Below are 18,935 nucleotides of genomic sequence, written 5' to 3'. Positions count from 1 at the left end.
GTTGTATGACAGGGAGCTCTGTCAGAGCTCACACTGCCATGGGTGCAAGAGCCCTGAGCAAAGGTCTCTATGGGTATAAACCCTTCTCTGGGAAGGCTGTTCCCAGTGTGGGAGAGAAGCTGCTGTGTCCCAGACAGGGAGGCAGGAGGGGACAGGGAATGCTCCAGCTCAGCACAGTGGCCTGAGAGCTGTTCCCACCTTTACCAGAACCAGGATTTGGCACAGCCCTGAGCAGGAGCTGCACATTCCATGTGTCACCATGACCAACAAACCCCAGGACAGGCAGGTGGGAGAAGGAGCAGCGCTCCTGCCCCAGCACTGCCCACCAGCACAGCAGCCTGGGAAGGGTGTTGGATGCCCCCTGGATGGGACTTACTCCTCATTTTGCCACACATGGGCCAGGAACAGTGATGGGAAGTCAAGGAAACAGAGCAACTTTCATTCGGTGTGAAACCTTCAACAAGTTGCCTAAAACAGGAGCAACCCATCTGTCCTCACACAAAGGAACATAAAAACAGTTTTACACTTCACAGGAGCACAAGGAGAGAGTACACTGAATTTATTAAAATCACCACACCTTCCTCAAAGTATAGAGGGTGAAAAATTGGCATACAAAATACAACAGCTCAACCATTATTTACATCCAGGCAGCTGCAATATCGAGCAATAACTTTAGCAATACTTTTAAAAATAACTCTGCAGTGTACCCAGATCAGGTATTTCACAACATGAGGGTTGAAGCTGAGCACTGCACCACTACACTTAGTTCTGAAATACTACAGTGTTCCAGATAAAATATTAATGCTTCTTTTAAAAACAGACAACTCAGGAAGTGGTTTGTAGACTGACAAAAAATGACATGTTTCTCTTTAGGGACTGAGAACCACAGCAGGTTTAGACACAAATGTCAGAGCTACATTCAAAATACATCCGGTGCATTTATCCAAAAATACATTCAGTGTAAGTTACAACTTATTGCACAATTCTTATATTCTGTAGAAATATATTGTACTTCAGTCTTATTCCCTGTACATTCATAAAGTGTTCTGACTGCTAGAGCAGAACTTGGATGTCCTTCCCTACAAGTTTTGGGGGGATTGGGGTACCACAGCCCAGGGGGATGATCCCTGGAATCACAGACACACAACCAAGGGCAGAGGAGGGGACTCGCTCTGGTGCTGCTGGGGACAACCAGGTGGTGGCCCAGGGCTCCCCAGGGACACGTCAAGGACCACCCAAGGGCAGCCTCACAGACCCCCACCAAACCACAGCAGGGGGGTTTGGGCCACAGCCTTCACCAACATGGAAATGAGCTGTGCCTCTGTACCTGTGAACCCGAACAACACAGCGGAGCCTCTGCTGCCCCGTGACACCCACCTGGTGACACCCACACAGTGACACCCACACAGTGACACCGTCCCGGTGACACCTACCCAATGACACCCCCCAGTGACACCCACCCAATGACACCCCCCAATGACATCCCCCCGGTGACACCCACACAGTGACACCCCCCCAGGGACACCCACACAGTGACACCCCCCCGTGACAACCCCCCGGTGACACCCACCCAATGACAACCCCCTGGTGACATACCCCCAGTGACACCCATCCAATGACAACCCCCGGTGACACCCACCCAATGACACCCCCCGGTGACATCCCCCCGGTGACACCCACACAGTGACACCTTCCCGGTGACACCCATCCAATGACAACCCGCGGTGACACCCACCCAATGACACCCCTCCCCATGACACCCCCCATGACAACCCCCCAGTGACCCCCCACCGTGACCCCCACCCGTGACCCCCCCCCGGTGATGCCCACCATGGTGTGAGCCCTGCACAAGCACCACCTGCCCTGGCAGCAGCTCCTGGGGCTACACCTGTCCATGTCCTGGCCAGGCAGCTCAGACAGACCATCCCCAGGCAAGGGCTGAAACCCAAACACCTCCTTCCCATGGGTGAGGGTGACCTGGGGACAGTCCCCAGCCCACCAGTGGCACAGGAGCTCCTGGCAGACACAGACTGAGAAAAACTTGCCCTGCTCAAAGTTCAGGCCCATTGTAGGGACTGGACATATTTCTAAACAAAGTTATCTACAATTCCTCGATCTATTACCAGGGAAAGAAGTCACACAGCAATGACTAAAGTATTGTAGGGTTCATTATAGGGTTGCATGAGGGAACAACCTTGTTTAAGTGCAGATAATAAAATACTGAAATGCAGAGGAGATTATGGCCCGAGTTTCTCAAGGGAGTCTTGGGGCAGCAGTTCAGGAAACACAAACAAAACTGGGTGCTGAGGAAACATTAATTAACTTCCCCTTTCAGGCCATAATCCCTGCATTAAGATTTAGGTTGTCATTAGAAGCAAACTATAAAATATTAGTATTTCCCCCCAGCTGAAGGATCAATCAGGTGATGGGTTTGTAGCATCCTTGACCTTGAAAATTTTTATGACTTTAAGAACTTGTGCTTTAAGTGAAGATTAGCAGGAACACTGTAAGCTCTGAGGAAACCTAGACCTCCCCAAACTGCACAGAAGTGCCTTGGCACAACCTCTGTGCTGGAATTAGAACAGGACAAATCCACATGGAAGGGAAAGGCCACTAAAACAAGGGTTCTTTGGGGTTGTTTTAAAAGGAGTGTAAAGTTTACAAACATTTCAAAGCTCAGAACAACAACATCGGCCCTTGGCTCAGTTACATTCAACTCTAGTTTACCAAAATATACATTCACCTCTCAACAACAAAAGAAAAAAGAAAACCAACGCAAAAATACTGAGTTAGATGAAAACCAGGGCAAACAGACCATGTCTGATGCCACAAGATCTGTGCAGGAAAAGGGTTAAAGTGTTCCCGGGGCTGGAGCTGTGCCATGTGCCAGGGGCAGGTGAGTCTGAGCATCCTCCACCCACACCTTCCATCCAGGGCCAAAAGGGTCTTGTTCAAATTGCAGGGCTGGTCAACAATTTTTAGAGACTCCAGGAGAGAAATTGAAAACTGAAACCCTTTTTCCACTTTAAAAAAAAATCATTTATAGTTCCTTCTTACAATAAGGAATGTTTTTCAAGTTATGTTCTACGAGAACAATCTGGATGTTCAGTTTGCAAACTTTTTTGGTACTCAAGTCAGCATCAATCTTTGGATCACACTAAAATTACCCCTCAAACAGCCTAGAAAGTCACATGAGCTGAGCTCTATGGGACAGTTCATGTAGTTGAAGCACACAAGAATTAAATCACAGGGTGGTTTGGGTTGGAAGGGACCTTACAGCTCATCTCGTTCCACCCCCTGCCATGGGCAGGGACACCTCCCACTAGACCAGGTTGCTTCAATCCAACCTGTGCTGAATCTGTGAGACTGCTCTGATTATAGCTCAGAAACCACACCGGAGAAAAATCTACCAGCAACTGAAGGGAAATATTCTCCACTACTCACCTCCAGACCACAGAGAGACCTGCAATATTTAACACAGGCAGGAGTGACTAAACTTTGTGCAAACAGGTAAATTACATCAGAGCCTATTTACGGGCAATTAACAGCCCTAAAGTACCCACAGAGTCCTGGAGACGTGTCAGGAGGAGACCAGGAGTGCTGATACTACTGACCACCCCACTCAGTAAAAGTTTAACCCATTTTTCCCTGCAATAGCTCCAATTCAGGAGATTTTGCCCAAGGGTTGATCTGACACACTGAGTGCCACAGAGCTGGCTGGGCCACGCCAGATTCTTGCCCAGCTTTGCTAGTCTGGAACCATCTTTGGGCTTAATTTCCATGGACCAGCTGGATTTAAATATTTGAAGAACCACACAATTATGAAATGTATCATTTTGGCTATTAAAACTTTGGAATACTGTACTCAAATATCTGGTCCATGGGGTGGGGCAGAATTCACAAAATGCCAGAACATCAATGAATTTTGATTCCCCACCTTGCTTTGATGGTTTGTGTTATTATGGAAACTTGATCAGAGAGGTTGATACTTGTCACCAGCCTGGTGCTGTTGCAGAATCCCACAAGAAACCTCTGGACAGGCTGCATTGGTTTTTGTTAAAGCTTCCCCCAGCACATGAAAAGGCACTAAATAAATGTTACCAATGATTGGCAAGATATTGTTAAAAATAAATATTTTCTCAGGTTAGGCAGAATTTCTCCTATTCCATCCATCCATAACTGATGGCAAGTATTGTCTCTGTTGTTTTCCCTACTGACTGTGAGAAAGAAAATCATCCCTTGGTCAATCTGTTCAATGGACAAACGAACAGAGTAAAACAACCAAAATCCTAACCACAATATTGTATGTGAGATTGAGACAACAAAAATAAATGTTCGTAGAGAACTGATGATGGTTTTGTTCACAAGGTACTTGCTCAGTGGAGTTTCCATCTTTTTTAATTACTTAGGTAATAATAAATACAGTAATTTAAAATGTATTCACTGACACTCCCTTTTCAGATTCCTGTATAAAAATAGGTAAAACTCTGGGTTGGATTTGGCTTTTTACTTGGTTTGAGGACAGAATATGTTTTTTTCCTGCCAGCAGCTTTAACCAACACCAGACATTTCCAGGACTTCTGGGGTTTGATGAGGATGAAAAGCACAACAGCAAAAAGGTATTTTTCCACTGTTGTGATGCTTTAAGTTGCTTTCTGTGATTCACCTGGTGTCAGATTTACTGACAAAACCAAAGCAAGTCATGGACTTGCTGTATCAGACCCAACTTGGAGTCCCAAGCTGCCTCTTCCCACGGCTCGAGGGCAGTGCTGGCTCCGGGCACGGCAATGCTGAGCCACGTCAGCTGAGGTAGACCAGAAACAGGAGCACTATCACATGTGGAAAGATGAACAGCAGAATTCCCTGCCGTGTCCTCACGCAGGGAGGGGGTCAGGCTTTGCAGTCCTCGTGCAGGCAGAGCTGTGAGATGGTCTTCTTGACGCGCAGGGCGGTGAGACGCGCGGCGCCGCTGGGGTGCCAGCACTCCCGCATCACCCGGCCCAGCACCCGCAGCGCCTGCAGGGCACAGGGCACAGGGCACAGGGCACAGGGCACAGGGCACAGGGCACAGGGCACAGGGCACGGCCGGTTGGGAGGGACCCGCGGGGATCACCCACCCCCACTCCTGGCCCTGCACAGCACCACCCCCAAGGGTCACTCCCCGTGTCCCAGAGCATCATCCAAACCCTCCTGCAGCTCTGCCAGCCTCGGGGCTGTGCCCACTGCCCTGGGGAGCTTGGTCAGTGCCCACCACCCTCTGGGGGAAGAATCTCTTTCTAACAGCCAACCTAAACCTGCCCTGGCATGAGCTCAGGCCGTTCCCTCAGGTCCTGTCACTGGTCACCACAGAGAGGTGATCAGTGCCTGCCCCTCCTCTCCCCCTCACGAGGACATTGTAGACACAGGAGCAAACAGGGCAGGAGTACAACCAGCCCTTCCACTGCTCATTCTGCAAGTGCAGCACAGAAAAATAAAGTGCAGCATCTGAAACAGTGACACAACAGCAGCAGCATTAGGTAAGATCCATGTCTGAGTGAGCTGAGCACTTGGTGCAAAGAATTTTCCCTGTACTGACTTGGGGGGAGCTGAAGGAGAGCTACACACCTGACATGTGTAACTTCAGGAGAGGCTGGGAACCAAGTGCCCTTTCTCACTGACAAAATCTGTCTTAATTTAAATTTGAAAATATAAACAATAAAAAAAGATAAACTAGAAACTAAACTAATAATAAATAAATGAACTAAATCAAATAAACTAAAATAAACTAGAAAACGGGTTTTACCTCACAGCTTTGCCACTGGTTTGGAATATTTGGTCTGAGTTTCTGCTCACAGACAACCCTTCTCATGTCTTCTATTGAAGGATCAGAAGGCACAACATCATAATAAGGCAACTGGTATTCCTCAGTGATTCCTAGGGAAGATTATTGTGGAGTAATGCAAAATAAAGGACCTGCTCCAGAATAAACTCTAATTGTTTTTACAAGCAATGAGAGAGAACAGAGGAACTTTTAGGGGTGCCTTGAACAGTTCCATGATAGCTCCTGCCCCCACTTACTTCCACAATAACTGGGCATGCTTTGCTTTTACTGAAGATAAAAGTGGCGTGGATCACAAACTGAGCTACAGCCAGCCCTGGGGTGCCCAGCACAGGAAGGACGTGGAGCTGCTGGAGCAAGTCCAGAGGAGGCCACAGAGATGCTCCTGGACTGGAGCCCCTCTGGGCTGGAGCCAGGCTGGGAGAGCTGCGGGGGCTCACCTGGAGAAGAGAAAGCTCCAGGGACACCTGAGAGCCCCTGCCAGGCCCAGAGAGGCTCCACGGGAGCTGGAGAGGGACTGGGGACAAGGGATGGAGGGACAGGACACAGGGAATGGTTTCCCACTGCCGGAGGGCAGGGCTGGGGGGGATATTGGGAAGGAATTGCTGGCTGGGAGGGTGGGCAGGCTCTGGCACAGGTTGGGCAGAGCAGCTGTGGCTGCCCCTGGATCCCTGGGAGTGTCCAAGGTCAGGTTGGAGCACCCTGGGCTGGTGGGAGGTGTCCCTGCCCATGGCAGGGCTAGAAGAAGATGAGCTTTAAGGTCCCTTCCAACCCAAACCAATCTGGGATTGTGGGATTGTATGAAGAGGCCAAATCCTCACCTCCAATGGAGCACCTCCGGGCTATCTCCCAGTACACCAGCCCCAAGGAGTAAATGTCTGCACGCTTGAAGGACTCAAAGATGGTCATGTTCATTGTGTCATCCAGGATCTCGGGAGCCATGTACCTGTGGAGCACACAGGGGCAGTTTGCTGGGGCAGCTCCCACAGAAGGCCACATTTGCTGCCATATGCCAGAGCCAGGTGACCCCTGGTGGCACTGGAGCCGTGCCCTGAAGGGCCCAGAGCACGTGGAGTGGCCAACACGTGATGTCGGTGCCAGAATCAGACCCTGCGTGGGACAGAGAGCTCCATCCCATGGGAACAGCAACCACCTCCCCTCACACCCACTGGGGATGGAGGGACAGGGTCTGTGGGACCCCCGCAGGTCCCAGGAGTGGAGGGGACATCAGTGATGGAGGCAGGGGCTGGGAGGAGCAGCACCCACCTCCTGGTGCCCACGCGCGGGTTCTGGGGGATGTCGATGGTGTTGAGCACCGAGTCGTGTTTCACCGCCAGCCCCAGGTCGGCGATGGCACAGGTCTCGTTCCTCTTCACCAGGATGTTCTTGGACTTCAGATCTCGGTGTGCGATCGCTGGCTTCCCTGTGCACAGGGACAGAAACCTCCTCCAATTTCGGTAAGAACAGTGTGGATTTTAATTTAAGGAGCAAGGATACCAAACTGGTTTTATTCAACTTTGTTACTAAACCTTATAGAAATACTGAAGCCTATTTTGAATGAGGCAAAGCTCCGCTAAATATCATTTTCAAAAGAAAACCTTTTCAATATTTTTTCAATATCTCTATTTCAGGAATAAAACACAAAAAGAGAAACTGGAAGTTCACCCTCCAAATTAATTTAGAAAATTACAGAATCATGGAATGGCTTGGGTTGGAAAAGCCCTCCAAGACCATCAAGTCCAGCCATTCCCACAGCACTGCCAGGGCCACCACTAACCCATGTCCCCAAATGCCACATCCACACAGCTTTTAAATCCCACTCCTGCCCTGGGCAGCCTGTGCCAGGGATGGACAGCACCTCTGGGGAAGAAATTTCTAATTTTTCTTTCATTACCACCCAGTCCCCTCTAGCACAGCTGTTCCCACAGGCATCCACGTAAAGCCGTGGATGAGGTGCAGCCAATGGAAGTGGAAAGGTGCCATCCCTGTTCCCCTGCCCCGCTCACACCTGCTCCTTTTGGTGTTAACAGTTTGGAAAATGCTTCAGGATGTCACATCACCCATGAATGTTTTTGCAAACAACACTGAAGGGCCTTAAAATACCTGAAGGAAACGTGTGAGGGGAGCACTTGCCTTGTGTGCCAACGATCTCCATGTGGAGGTGGGCCAGGCCACTGGCCACCGACAGCGCCAACCTGGCCATGCCCTCCACCGTTACCGTGCCCCTGTTCAGGTAGTCAAACAGCGACCCCTGCTCGTGGTACTCGGAGACAAGCCACAGCTGAGTCCACGTCCCGTTATCTACCCAGGGAGAGAGAGGTTATTAAACATACTGGCTGGGGAAAGCCTTCCCATCCCGAGGAATGCAAACAAGCCAGTGTGCCAGCTGTGCCACCGGGAAGGAGCTCAGGGCAGCGCACGGCTCAGGGGGGTGCTGGAGGGGGGAGTGGGGGCAGCGAGAGCTGTTCTGAGACAGACACTTGGGATTCAGCGTCAGTTGGGTTGGAAAGCCCACCAGGATCACCAAGTCCACCCATTAAGCAGCACTGCCAAGGCCACCATGCAGAACCACAGAACTGTCTGGGTTGCAAAGCCCTCCAAGCCAGCGGAGCCCCCGTGTCACATACGGTGTCACATACCCTTGTTGTCGGCAGCGATGAAGCCCAGGATGTTCTCGTGCCTCAGCATGACTGTCTGGTAAATCTCTGCCTCCCGAAACCAGGAGCGCTCGTCTCTGGAGGAGAAGATTTTCACAGCTACATCCTCCCCACACCACTTCCCACGCCAGACTTCGCCAAACCGGCCTTTTCCTACAATCTCCTGCAGGACAATCGTCCTGGCGATGGTTCTCTGGACGAGCAGAGGCAAACCTGGTTAAAAGGAGAGACAGGAACTTGGGCAGCAGCTCTGCTCTGATCTTCAAATCCCAGCACTGACCTTTCCCAGGGAGCTGCACTCCTGGCTTTGCTTTCCAAGGCTGCCAGGGGAAAGTCCTGTCCCCACAAACAGCTTCCCAAATCAGCCTTTTAAATGTTACTTCCCAGCATCCATACATTTAAAAATGTATTTAAAAAACAAAACAAAACACCAATAAAAATAAAAAAGCAGGCCTGAGCCACTCAGTTTGGTTTGATAGGAACTGCAGCTGTCCTGCAGTCAATTAGTTGCTCTGCTCTGGCTGAAATTTTAATAAAATAAATTATCATAGCAGCTTCACTGCCCTTTGCCAGCCATAACCCCTCCCCTATTTGGTTTGGTTCTGTATTTGCTGAGGACTTAAAAAAAGCCCCAATTATTAATTTGTTTGTTTGTTTTTAGTAAAATCAAGACCACCTTGATTTTGGCTGAAATCAGACCAAATCACCCTGGTGCACAGGGCTCTGGATCAGAGCAGGCCCAGCCCTGTCCTGGCTCAGGGAGCTCTGAGAAGAGTTAAAACTCCAGGGTAAATAAAGCCAAAGTCTGCTCATTGTAGCTGTGAAAAGGCACCAGGGAAGAACAACAGCTTAATCCTCAGAGGTGCAGCTCATGGAAACAAAGTCAATGAAATTAGGCACCGGTTCTACATTTTTCACTTACAAATAAAAGCAAGCACAATCTGCATGTTTTTCAGTAAAAGCTGCAGTTGGGGAAAGCTGGACTGTGTACCCCAGATGTGCCACTGGCTGGGTGAGCTGGAATTTATGAGTTCCACCTCGTTTTTGGGTTTCTTTGGTTTGACAAGTTCTCAGTAGCAATGGAGGCATCACAGTAGACAGGATGTCAGAAATGGGAAAAGTGTTAGAAGGGTGGACATTCTGCTCAAAACAAGAACTTGAGGGAATGTTACTTTGCAATAGAACACTAGAAAAATGTCACCCTTCACTATCAGCTATGCCACATCAGCCACCAGCGTTGGCTTTCACACGGAATATGATTTCTGAGCTCCCTTTTTCACCTCCTTCATTCCAACAGAGAAGTGAACTCTTGCAATGCGAGAGAGGAGGAGCACACAAAGCCCCATCACTGCTGGGAGGGGTGGGCACGTGTGCCAGCACAAACCCCCTGGGCATGCAGGGCACCCACATACCGGAGCCAGAGCCGGAGGTGGTCATGTCATAGATGAGATCCCTCAGTGTCTTCCCGGAGCTCACCAGGTTGCCCTCGGAGAGCGGCTCCTCCACGTTGGGCGCTTTGGCACCGCGGCGGGCACAGCGCCGGCGGCCCCGGGAGCTGCACAGGGCCAGCACCGCCACCAGCACCAGGACACACAGCGGCACTGCCACCGTCACTGCCAGCACCACGGGCCTGGTGCCAGCTCTGCCGGGGGACTCGGACGCTGTGGGGACACACAGAGCGGGTTGGGGAGAGAGGTGAGTGAAGGGCTGTGGAGGGACGGCGTGTTACGGTTCAGGGATCTCCCACAGTCACCCTGACCATGAGACAGACCCCATTTCTGTAAGAGTCACAGTGTTTCCCCACTGTGCAGGAAGGTGGGTCTCAGATCAGCACTCTGATCACCACCCAACACCACCCCCTCAGACCATCCCATCCCATCCCATCCCATCCCATCCCATCCCATCCCATCCCATCCCATCCCACTGCTCAGGGGACACCAGAGGACCAGCACAGTGCACACCCCTCAGGGGTCGTGGGGCTCCCCACAGCTCAACCCACACCCAGGGGAGTGACAAACCCCACAAACACCACACACCCCCCACGCCTGGCACAAAGAGCTGTTGATGGTGGCACCAGTGTGGTGACACACAGAGCAGCTGGGCAAGGTCAGACTCCTGGGGAAATCAAACAATCCCTCATGACCACCCAAACCCAGCAAAACAACTTTTAACTACATTTTGCAATCCTGTGTCAATTGTTCTGTTCACTGAGTGACTAACCAAGAATAGAAGCTGACACATGTGGCCATGTGTGAACCAAAGGCAGCACATCTGGCAGCACTCAGCAGCTTTGCAATGTGGGGTAGTTGTGGTACAAGTTGTGTAAACAAAATAGTACTTATAGGCAGCAAATAAAAAAGGAAGGAGTTTTTCTTTTCCTTCAGTGGGAAAGACATTCTCATACACAGCATTTGCTTTTGACATAAAATAAGCACTGTAAAGCTTCCAAAAGCCCCTGAACTGTGTGTAAGCTCCCAGGCTACTCAGGGTGGGGGAAATTACATGTTCTTTCCAATGGAGTAAGAAAATCTATTGCATTAATGGGAAGCTCTAGTCAGGTCTACAGAATATTTTTAAACCATTTCAAAAATACACAGTTTGGGCTAGAGTCTAAAATTAAGTTTCTCCAGCTTCTACTGTGACTACAGACCCCACTCACAGCGGAGTGGAGGCAGAGATCACAAGCCCTGTCTCCCAGATCTCAGATATGGCCCAGAAATCCTGTGAGATACAATTCTACAACTGGAATAGCCTCTCGACCTGACTCCAGCTGCTCAGACCAGCCTGTCCCATGCTGAGGGCACGGAGGAGAGTTCCACAGAGAAAACAGGGTGAGGGGTGTCCAAGGGATGGTTTATCACAGGGAGGCCCCTCGAGGCAGCAGCACATTGAGTGTTTTCTGCAGCCCTGCTGGTACATCCCAGTGACAGGAGAACCTCACCTTGAGGCACCTGCTGCCTGAGCTGGCTGTGGGGGCTGTGTCCCCTGCACAGCATTTCCTCACCCCTGAGCAGCATTGAAGAACAGGTTGCCCTGCCCAGCACTCACCGAGGGGCAGGCGGAGGGTGATGTTGTTGCAGAAGTCGGTGTAGCAGCACTCGGTCTTGGTGATGTTCTTGGAGCTGTGGCAGAAGACCTGGGCGTTCAGCTCCGGGAGGGACACACAGGACTTGACCACCTCCTCGCGCCCGTTGGTCAGCATGACCGAGGCCCAGCAGGCGCCCTCCGTGTGGCACGTGAAGTTGGTGTGTTCACACAGCTGGCACACACACTGCAGGCCTGCAAAACAGGGGCCAGGGGGTGGAGAAGACCCTGGGACAGCAGAGCCCCATGGCCTCTGTGCCAGCCGCTCCTGCCACCTGGTTGACCGTGAGCACCCCTTGGGACCCCCATCACAGGGCAATGCCAGGACCAGCACCCCTGAATGGGCTCCTGGCTGCAGGGGGAAGCCAGTCCCAGGAGACCCCCCAACAGCACAGGTCCCCCACACCCACAGATGACAAGATTTTAAGTCTTGGTCCCAGGGAATTTTATAGATTTCATCTGTCCTGCTTGGTGGAGAAGACTGACACCCCAAAAGCAGTTCCTGTGAAAGCTGCCTTTTGCTGAGGTGAGGGCAGAGGTTTGGGTTTATGTTCTCAGCTCTCACCACTCCAGACAACGCCTTGGACAACACTCAGGACAAAGACATGGGCACAGGCTCCATTTGAGCTGTGAATTTTTAGGCACAGCCACATTCATTATTTACCAAATCTTAAATATTACCAGCACCTTCTGGCAAGGAAGCTGTTGCTGACTCCAAAAGCATGGCACCCCTTGCCCACACCAGCAACACCCCACCATGGCAGTGCCAACCGGGTGAGAGCACCGAGCTGAGGGAGCGCTGAGACACAGCACCCACCACCCACCCACAGACAGACAGACAGACAGGGGCAGAATGACAGACCCTTCAGCCCCACCCTCCTGAGTTGAGGCACCTTGCCCAGGAACCCCTTCCTGGGCCAGCTGTAACTCTGCCAGACTGAACCCTGCTCTACTTACAGAAGTAATTCTATCCATAAATCCACTGGGTCTGGGGGATCTGGGGAAAGTGGGGGGGGGGGTCAGGGTTTCTTTTATTTAAGCATAACATAGAATTGAAAAGTAAAGCCTGGGGGGTTGATGGGCTTGGCAGTGCTGGGGGAACAGTTGGGCTTGATGATCTTAGAGGGCTTTTCCAACCCAAACCCTTCCATGATTCTGTGATCTCAGAGTCCTTGGAGGAGCACAGAAGTCCTGGCAGATGTCAGGGCAAATCTGATTTCTGTTTCTTTGTTTTCCTTACAACAATCTCTATCCTGTGCCACCCTTCTCAAATAACAGCTGGTGGTGTTTATCTCCAGCTCAGGCCCACAACAAACTTCCTTGGCACCTCCTGTCTGAGTTTATCCTGGTGAGGCTGTGCCAGGAGCTGCTGCCTCGGCACAGGGACAAGCACCATCCATCACCCACAGCACAACAGGTGAATCTCTTCCTTAAAGACATTACCCTAGTCCTAGAGTGCTGCCAGGAGCAGACTCATCAGATCCAAATAAATCAGAGATCTAGCAGGAGGAAAACAGCCACATCATCCCCAAAACTGCAATATAAAAGCTCTATTACAGAAAGGAGTCTAATACTGCTGCAAGTGTCTTCAGGGATTCAGACATGTCATTATCCTGTTTTTCTCTCCTTCCCACAGCCTAAAAATAAAATAGGAAATGATCCTTAAGACATCATTCACAGTGGATAACTGACAAATTTATCCATATTCTGTACTTTGCAGATTGCTTCAGAGCAGAGCTGATCAAAACTGCCTGTCCTGAGCACCTCCAGGGTGGCTCCTCTGAGCCCTGTGAAGATGAAGAGAGCTGAGGATGGCTGAGGAGCTCTGTACCCTCACCCTGACCAAGCCAAGACAGTCACTGTCAGAATGACAAGGCTCTGCACCACCAAGCACTCCCTCAAAAGGGGAAAAACACAGGAAAACTGTAGCTAAATTTATTCAGAGACAAGATAAGAGTTGGGGTTTTAAGGAAGATAAGATGCTTTCTTCCCAGAAGATTTGCACATACCACTTTAAATATAATTCTATGAAAGCAGGACCCATGGGTTCCCCAAATACCTGCTTGGGCTGCTGACTGACTTCTCATGTAGAAAAATGGATAGAAATCCCAAACCAGATACAAATCCCTGACCCTGATTCCAGCAGCATTTTTGTTCATCCAGATCCCTTTGTTAACAGAGCATAAAGATGATCTGAGAATGATCTTAGACTCTAACAATGAAAGGACAGGTTTCTTGCACCTGTGCTGCTTCAGCTGACTCACCACTGTGGAATGAGAAGAGGAGCCTGGACCCTTGAGAACATTCCCCTGGGAAGATCCACACTTTTCCTATTGCCGGTCCCCCTGCACAGGGGAGGTGACAAACCCATCAGCTCTCACCCAGTGTCACATCCCTGCTGTGCCTCCTCACAGACAGACACCTGTGCCACCACTCCAGCTCTGCTGAGCCTGTGTCCCCATCCCCACTGGCATCCCCAGGGACACAGCTCTCAGCACAATTTATCTGTGCTGCTCCACCAGGAAAGCCTCAGTGCTGCTCCTGGTTATTCATGACAACTTTCTGCATCAGAAAAAATTGTCCATGTCACTTCTACAACCCACCCATCTATAACAACTGACAACACAGCCCAAGGTTTCACATTGCATAGCTCCACCATTCCTGCTCTAATTTGCCTCCCCTGCTGTCCCAGAGGAGCCAGGAAGATGCTGTCCTCAGCTTACAGACCTGAGGGGTTATGGCATGGTGATGGAAGTTTCTCCCCACACTATTCAAGCCAACACCACCTCTGAACCACTTCCCCTGGTGAACATGCCCTTGGGAAGATCCAAATGCCACAACTACAAAGCTATTAAATCCCTCCCAGAATGGGGACTCCGCCACTGCCCCACACTGAGGGATCAAAAGCCAGAGGAAAGTCAAATCATACAGGAGAACAAAGAGCTTCAGCTGTGCATGAGCAGTGACCAGCCCACTGTCATCCATCCCCACTGGGAACAGAGGACTGTGCCTCCCTGGGGAGCCCTGGAGAACTCCCCAGCTTACAGAGGGGACAGCAGGAAGAGCTCCAGACCTGTCCTTCCTTTGGGACTGGTTGCCCTCACCCGACCCAAAAAGGCACAGAAGTAGAAGGATTTGCAGGACAGACAAAAAGGGAGACAGACCAGGCATAGGCTGAGAAACTGGGCTCTCATGTCAAAGGCAATTCAGGGGGTGTGAAGGTTCTGTCAAAAATCATAGATCATATTCAGAAGATGAATGGCATCAGCTACTCCCCATTTCCCACTCACTCAGAAGCTCCCGGGCAGCACAGACATCACTGGCAGCACATTTACAAGGGGCAGGAGGAAGCTCTCCCCTTCCTCAGGCTGCATTGCCACCCTCCCCAGCAGTGCACATGCAACCCCTTGGGATAAAGTGTGAGAGCATCCAACAAGCCCTGGACAATCCCATCTGGATGTACTAGAGGTTTCCAGAATCTGCCATGGATGATGGTGGTGGAAGCAACACCTGAGAGCCCTGAGCCCACCAGCTGCCAATGCCTCCCACCCTCCCTCTTCCAGTATGTGCCAGGGTGGCAGCAGTGGCTGGGGGTGACAAAGCCACCCCTCTGCCTGTCACACACCCACTCCCACGGGCACAAAGGGATCCATCTCTGACAGTCATCCCTGGACAGGAAAGCAACATCTCCCTGACAAATTCATTATCTTGTAATGCATTTCTTCAGAAGAGGAAAACAGAAAATTGGGCAATGAGAGGTCTTAAAAGAACCAAACCTGCTTTTTGGACTATTATGAAAAATATGGAGAACTTCCCTCTCTGGAGAGGGCTCTGAAAGAAAATAATGAGAGTAATAGCAGATTAAAAGGTTCCTGTATAAGCAAAGTGCAAATAGGGCTGATACCAAACAGGGCAAAAACAAGTAAGCCTTAGAGAAGGGAGGAAAAGTAATTATTCCAGAAGTGAAGAAAATATCTTGGAATGAGGGACATCACAGAGTTCCAGAATTTTCATTGCTTTCCTTGTTAAAAAAATCACTTTGGGAAGAGATTTTATTAACACGTGCAAGTATCTATTTCAGAAGGCAGATACTGAGTACTCAAAATCCCCGTTCTGGAAAAGCTCAGCAGCCCTGGCAAAGCCCAGCAGGCAGGAGCTGAAGCCAGGCATGGAAATTAATATTAACAGGGCAGGGAAGGGGCAACAACAGCCAGGGAAATTACTTTTGTAGGAATAAGCTGCCAAAGGACATTTTTATCTTTGAACAGGCGAGGTATCCTTGGAAGGGTTGCACTTTATGAGCCATGAGCGACACAGCCAAGCCCTGGGAGTGCAGGGATTCTGTGCAATACAGCACATGAACAGCTGGGGAAGAACCTGCTGGGTCTGGGGGGGGCTGAGGGTACAAACTCCACGGGGAGGCAGCTGAGATAACACGGGGCTGACAGCACCTACTGATTCCAGGTCTGGAATAGTTTGCATCAGGGAGTCCCCAGCACTGAAAGCTCTTAAAGTCGCGTCTGAGCAGAGTTTGAGAGGGAATTTTCCATCCAGACAGTCCCCCTCTCTCTTCCCTCTATTGCCACACATCTGCCTGTCTGGGCTGTGTCAGCTCCCCGTGCCTGAGCCAGGCTGGGGAACGGGGTAAGAGGAGGAGGGCCCTGCACTCCGGAAAGCAAAGCAATACAAGACTCTTATATAAATCCCAATCAAAGGCAATGTGATTCATCAGCGCTCTGGGCACTCTCCAGAGGGAAGAGGTAACAGCCACAGCGCTGCCGATGCTCCGAATCAATTCAAGCACATCGGGAGAAAAACAAGGGCTGCACGGGGATGGCTGTTCCTGGGGTTCACTTCCAAACTGAGATAATAAAAATCCAGAGAAAGCAGGAGAAAAGCCCCGAGAGGGCAGGTTTTACGTCCTGTGAAGGTACCAGAGATTTCCCAGATATGCAATACTACACACAAGCACCTCACACCCCAGAGCTGGGCTCTGTTCCACCTTCCTGCCCAAAAGCGGGGATTCCATAAGCACCTGGATGGGGCAGTGGGCACAGTCCCTCCCTGCACTCGGGGCTGGGACCTCCCCTTTCTGCAAGGGTGTACTGAGCATCACAAAAGGAAACTGCTCTGATGAACACACAGAGGAAAAAGTAAATTGGAGTAAACCTGAGAGAAAAATTGTAAAATGCTCCGTAGCACATTGGCTCGGTGACCGCTGTTTGCGAGCGCGGTTTAGGTTTTAAAGGGCCCTGTGAGGGGAGGGAGCGTCTCCCAGCACCTGCCGCGTGAGAAGGAACCCGCATCGGGAGGACCCGAACGGCGCGAGTTCCTCACCCCGCCCGGAGCCCCCGAGGGACCGGCAGCCCCGTCCGGGATGGGGCACGGGCACCGCAGGGCACAGCACAGGGGCCTCTCACAGCCCCGGGCCCCGCCGGAGCCCCCGGGGCGGACCCTGCCGGGATGGCGTGGGATGCCCCAGGGATCAGGGGCTCCGGTGCGGGCAGCTCCGATAAGTCCCCGCTGACCCAGTTCTCGGTACGCGCGGCCGCGATTGAAGGCACGGAGTGCCCGAACCCGCCCGAGGGCGCCGGGGACGGCGGGGATGCGTGAGCGGGGTCCCGGCGCAGCCCTCCCGGCGACCGCGATCCCGGGGGCCGCTCCCGGTGCCAATCCCGGTGCCCCTCCCGATGCGGCCGTACCTGTGCAGAGGGACACGGCGGCTCCGAGCAGCGGCAGCGCTGCCCGCAGAGCGGGGCCGGGCGTGCCCCGCATGGCCACGGGGGAGCCGCGTCCTTCTCCCGCCGCCCGTGCCGGTCACCGGCCCCGCCGGGCCCGAACCCGCGGCTTTAGCGGCTCCAGCGGGGAGGGGCCCGGTCCGGCCCCGCCCGGACCCCCCGCCCCGCTCTGTCCCCCCCGCCCCGCCGGGCCGGGGGTGCGAACGCGGCTCTGCCGCCCCCGGGACCGGCACCGGCACCGGCGGGAGAGGGAACCGGGACAGCCCCGGGCGGTGCGGGGGAACCGGAGCATCCTCGGACGGTGCGGGGGAACCGGAGCATCCCCGGCCAGGTGGGGGAACTGGAGCATCGCCGGGCGGTGCGGGGGAACTGGAGCATCCCCGGACGGTGCGGGGGAACCGGAACAGCTCCGGGCGGTGCGGGCGCTCCGAGCCCCGAGAGAGCCCCCCGGGCCGGCTCAGCGCACTCGCTCCGCAGCCTCGGGGTTCTGCGCAGGGGGATTCGGAAAACCGGCCCGGAACAAAGCCGATTTTTAGTCTTGGGGAGTTTGGCCAAATTCCTGTCTGTGGCTTTTGGCATCTGCTCCGGGGCTGCGCCGAAACCCCCTCGAAGAGCGACGTGCTGAACTGTTTGCGGTGTTTCTGCAATAACTTCAATAGTTTTAAACTGAGAGAGATTTAGATGAACTGTTAGGAAGAAAGGCCCTGGCACAGGGTGCCCAGAGAGGCTGTGGCCACCCCTGGGGCCCTGGAAGTGTCCAAGACCAGGCTGGACAGGACTTGGAGCAACTTGGGCTGGTGGAAGGGATTTCCTGACCATGGCAGGGGATGGGACTGGGTGGGCTTTAAGGATCCTTCCAACACAGATCATTCTGGGATTCTGGGATTATTCCTTCACAGGCAAAAATCATCTGATCAAATGCCTTTAGGAAGAAAACCAATTACTCTCCACCGTGGTACGGACAGAGCAGAAATAAAACCGGAGTAGTCTGGGATTAAGTGGCTGTTAAACAGCACCAAAAAAAAAAGCTCTTCTTGTACAATTTGTTTTTCTTTTTCTTGATTGTCATCCAAACACATCCAGGGGAGTCATTCAGGACTTCATGTCACTACATCCGCAGTTAAACGTGGTGGGAATTACATCTTAGTACAGTAAAGTCCAACATGACTATTTCATGGCAGTCCCTGTGTCTGTCTCTGCTGTTGGACAGAAACACAACTCAGCAGCCTCTTGCACATCTCACTGCTCGGAAATACCTGCCAAGATCTAATAAAACCATGAAGGTTTGGGTGTCAGAGTAATAAAATAATAGAGGAAAACTTCGCAGCTCCTTCGCTTCTGAGAGCACAGAGCCAGTACCTGCTCCCTGCCCGTGTACCTGTCCCTGCTCAGCCATCCAGCACTTGCCAAGTACCTGCTAAGCCGCGTGTTACTCACTGGAGATCCCAGCTGGCTCTGGGAACGCCAGGAGGGAACAGCAGCTCCTCAGCAGCTCCCGAGCACTGCTCGTGCCGCTGACACATCGAACGCAGCTCTGCTCCTGCAGCTCCGTGTTCTCTTCCGCTCTTTCTGAAGACTCACAAACAATTCACTTTATTCACTCAACGCTCCTAGAAAATATAAATATAACTCGTTCAG

General features: G+C 51.9%; 1 protein-coding gene across 1 annotated transcript; it reads right to left on the bottom strand.

Annotated features, from left to right (window-relative positions):
- Positions 1–1,820: 1,820 nt before the first annotated feature.
- On the bottom strand, positions 1,821–17,364 carry ACVR1C (activin A receptor type 1C). Its single transcript, XM_071562290.1, has 9 exons — positions 17,262–17,364; positions 11,524–11,754; positions 9,888–10,136; positions 8,458–8,688; positions 7,952–8,119; positions 7,085–7,241; positions 6,640–6,764; positions 5,783–5,913; positions 1,821–5,016 (listed from the first exon to the last, which is right to left on the bottom strand). Exons 1-9 carry the CDS (start codon positions 17,332–17,334, stop codon positions 4,891–4,893), a joined length of 1,491 nt encoding a protein of 496 aa, XP_071418391.1. The 5' UTR covers positions 17,335–17,364; the 3' UTR covers positions 1,821–4,890.
- Positions 17,365–18,935: the final 1,571 nt, after the last annotated feature.

The sequence above is a fragment of the Pithys albifrons genome, chromosome 8 (genome assembly GCF_047495875.1).
Source record: "Pithys albifrons albifrons isolate INPA30051 chromosome 8, PitAlb_v1, whole genome shotgun sequence".
Classification (NCBI taxonomy): Eukaryota; Metazoa; Chordata; class Aves; order Passeriformes; family Thamnophilidae; genus Pithys; species Pithys albifrons.
Note: the sequence above shows the minus strand (reverse complement) of the source record. Positions and strands in the feature narration are given on the sequence as shown.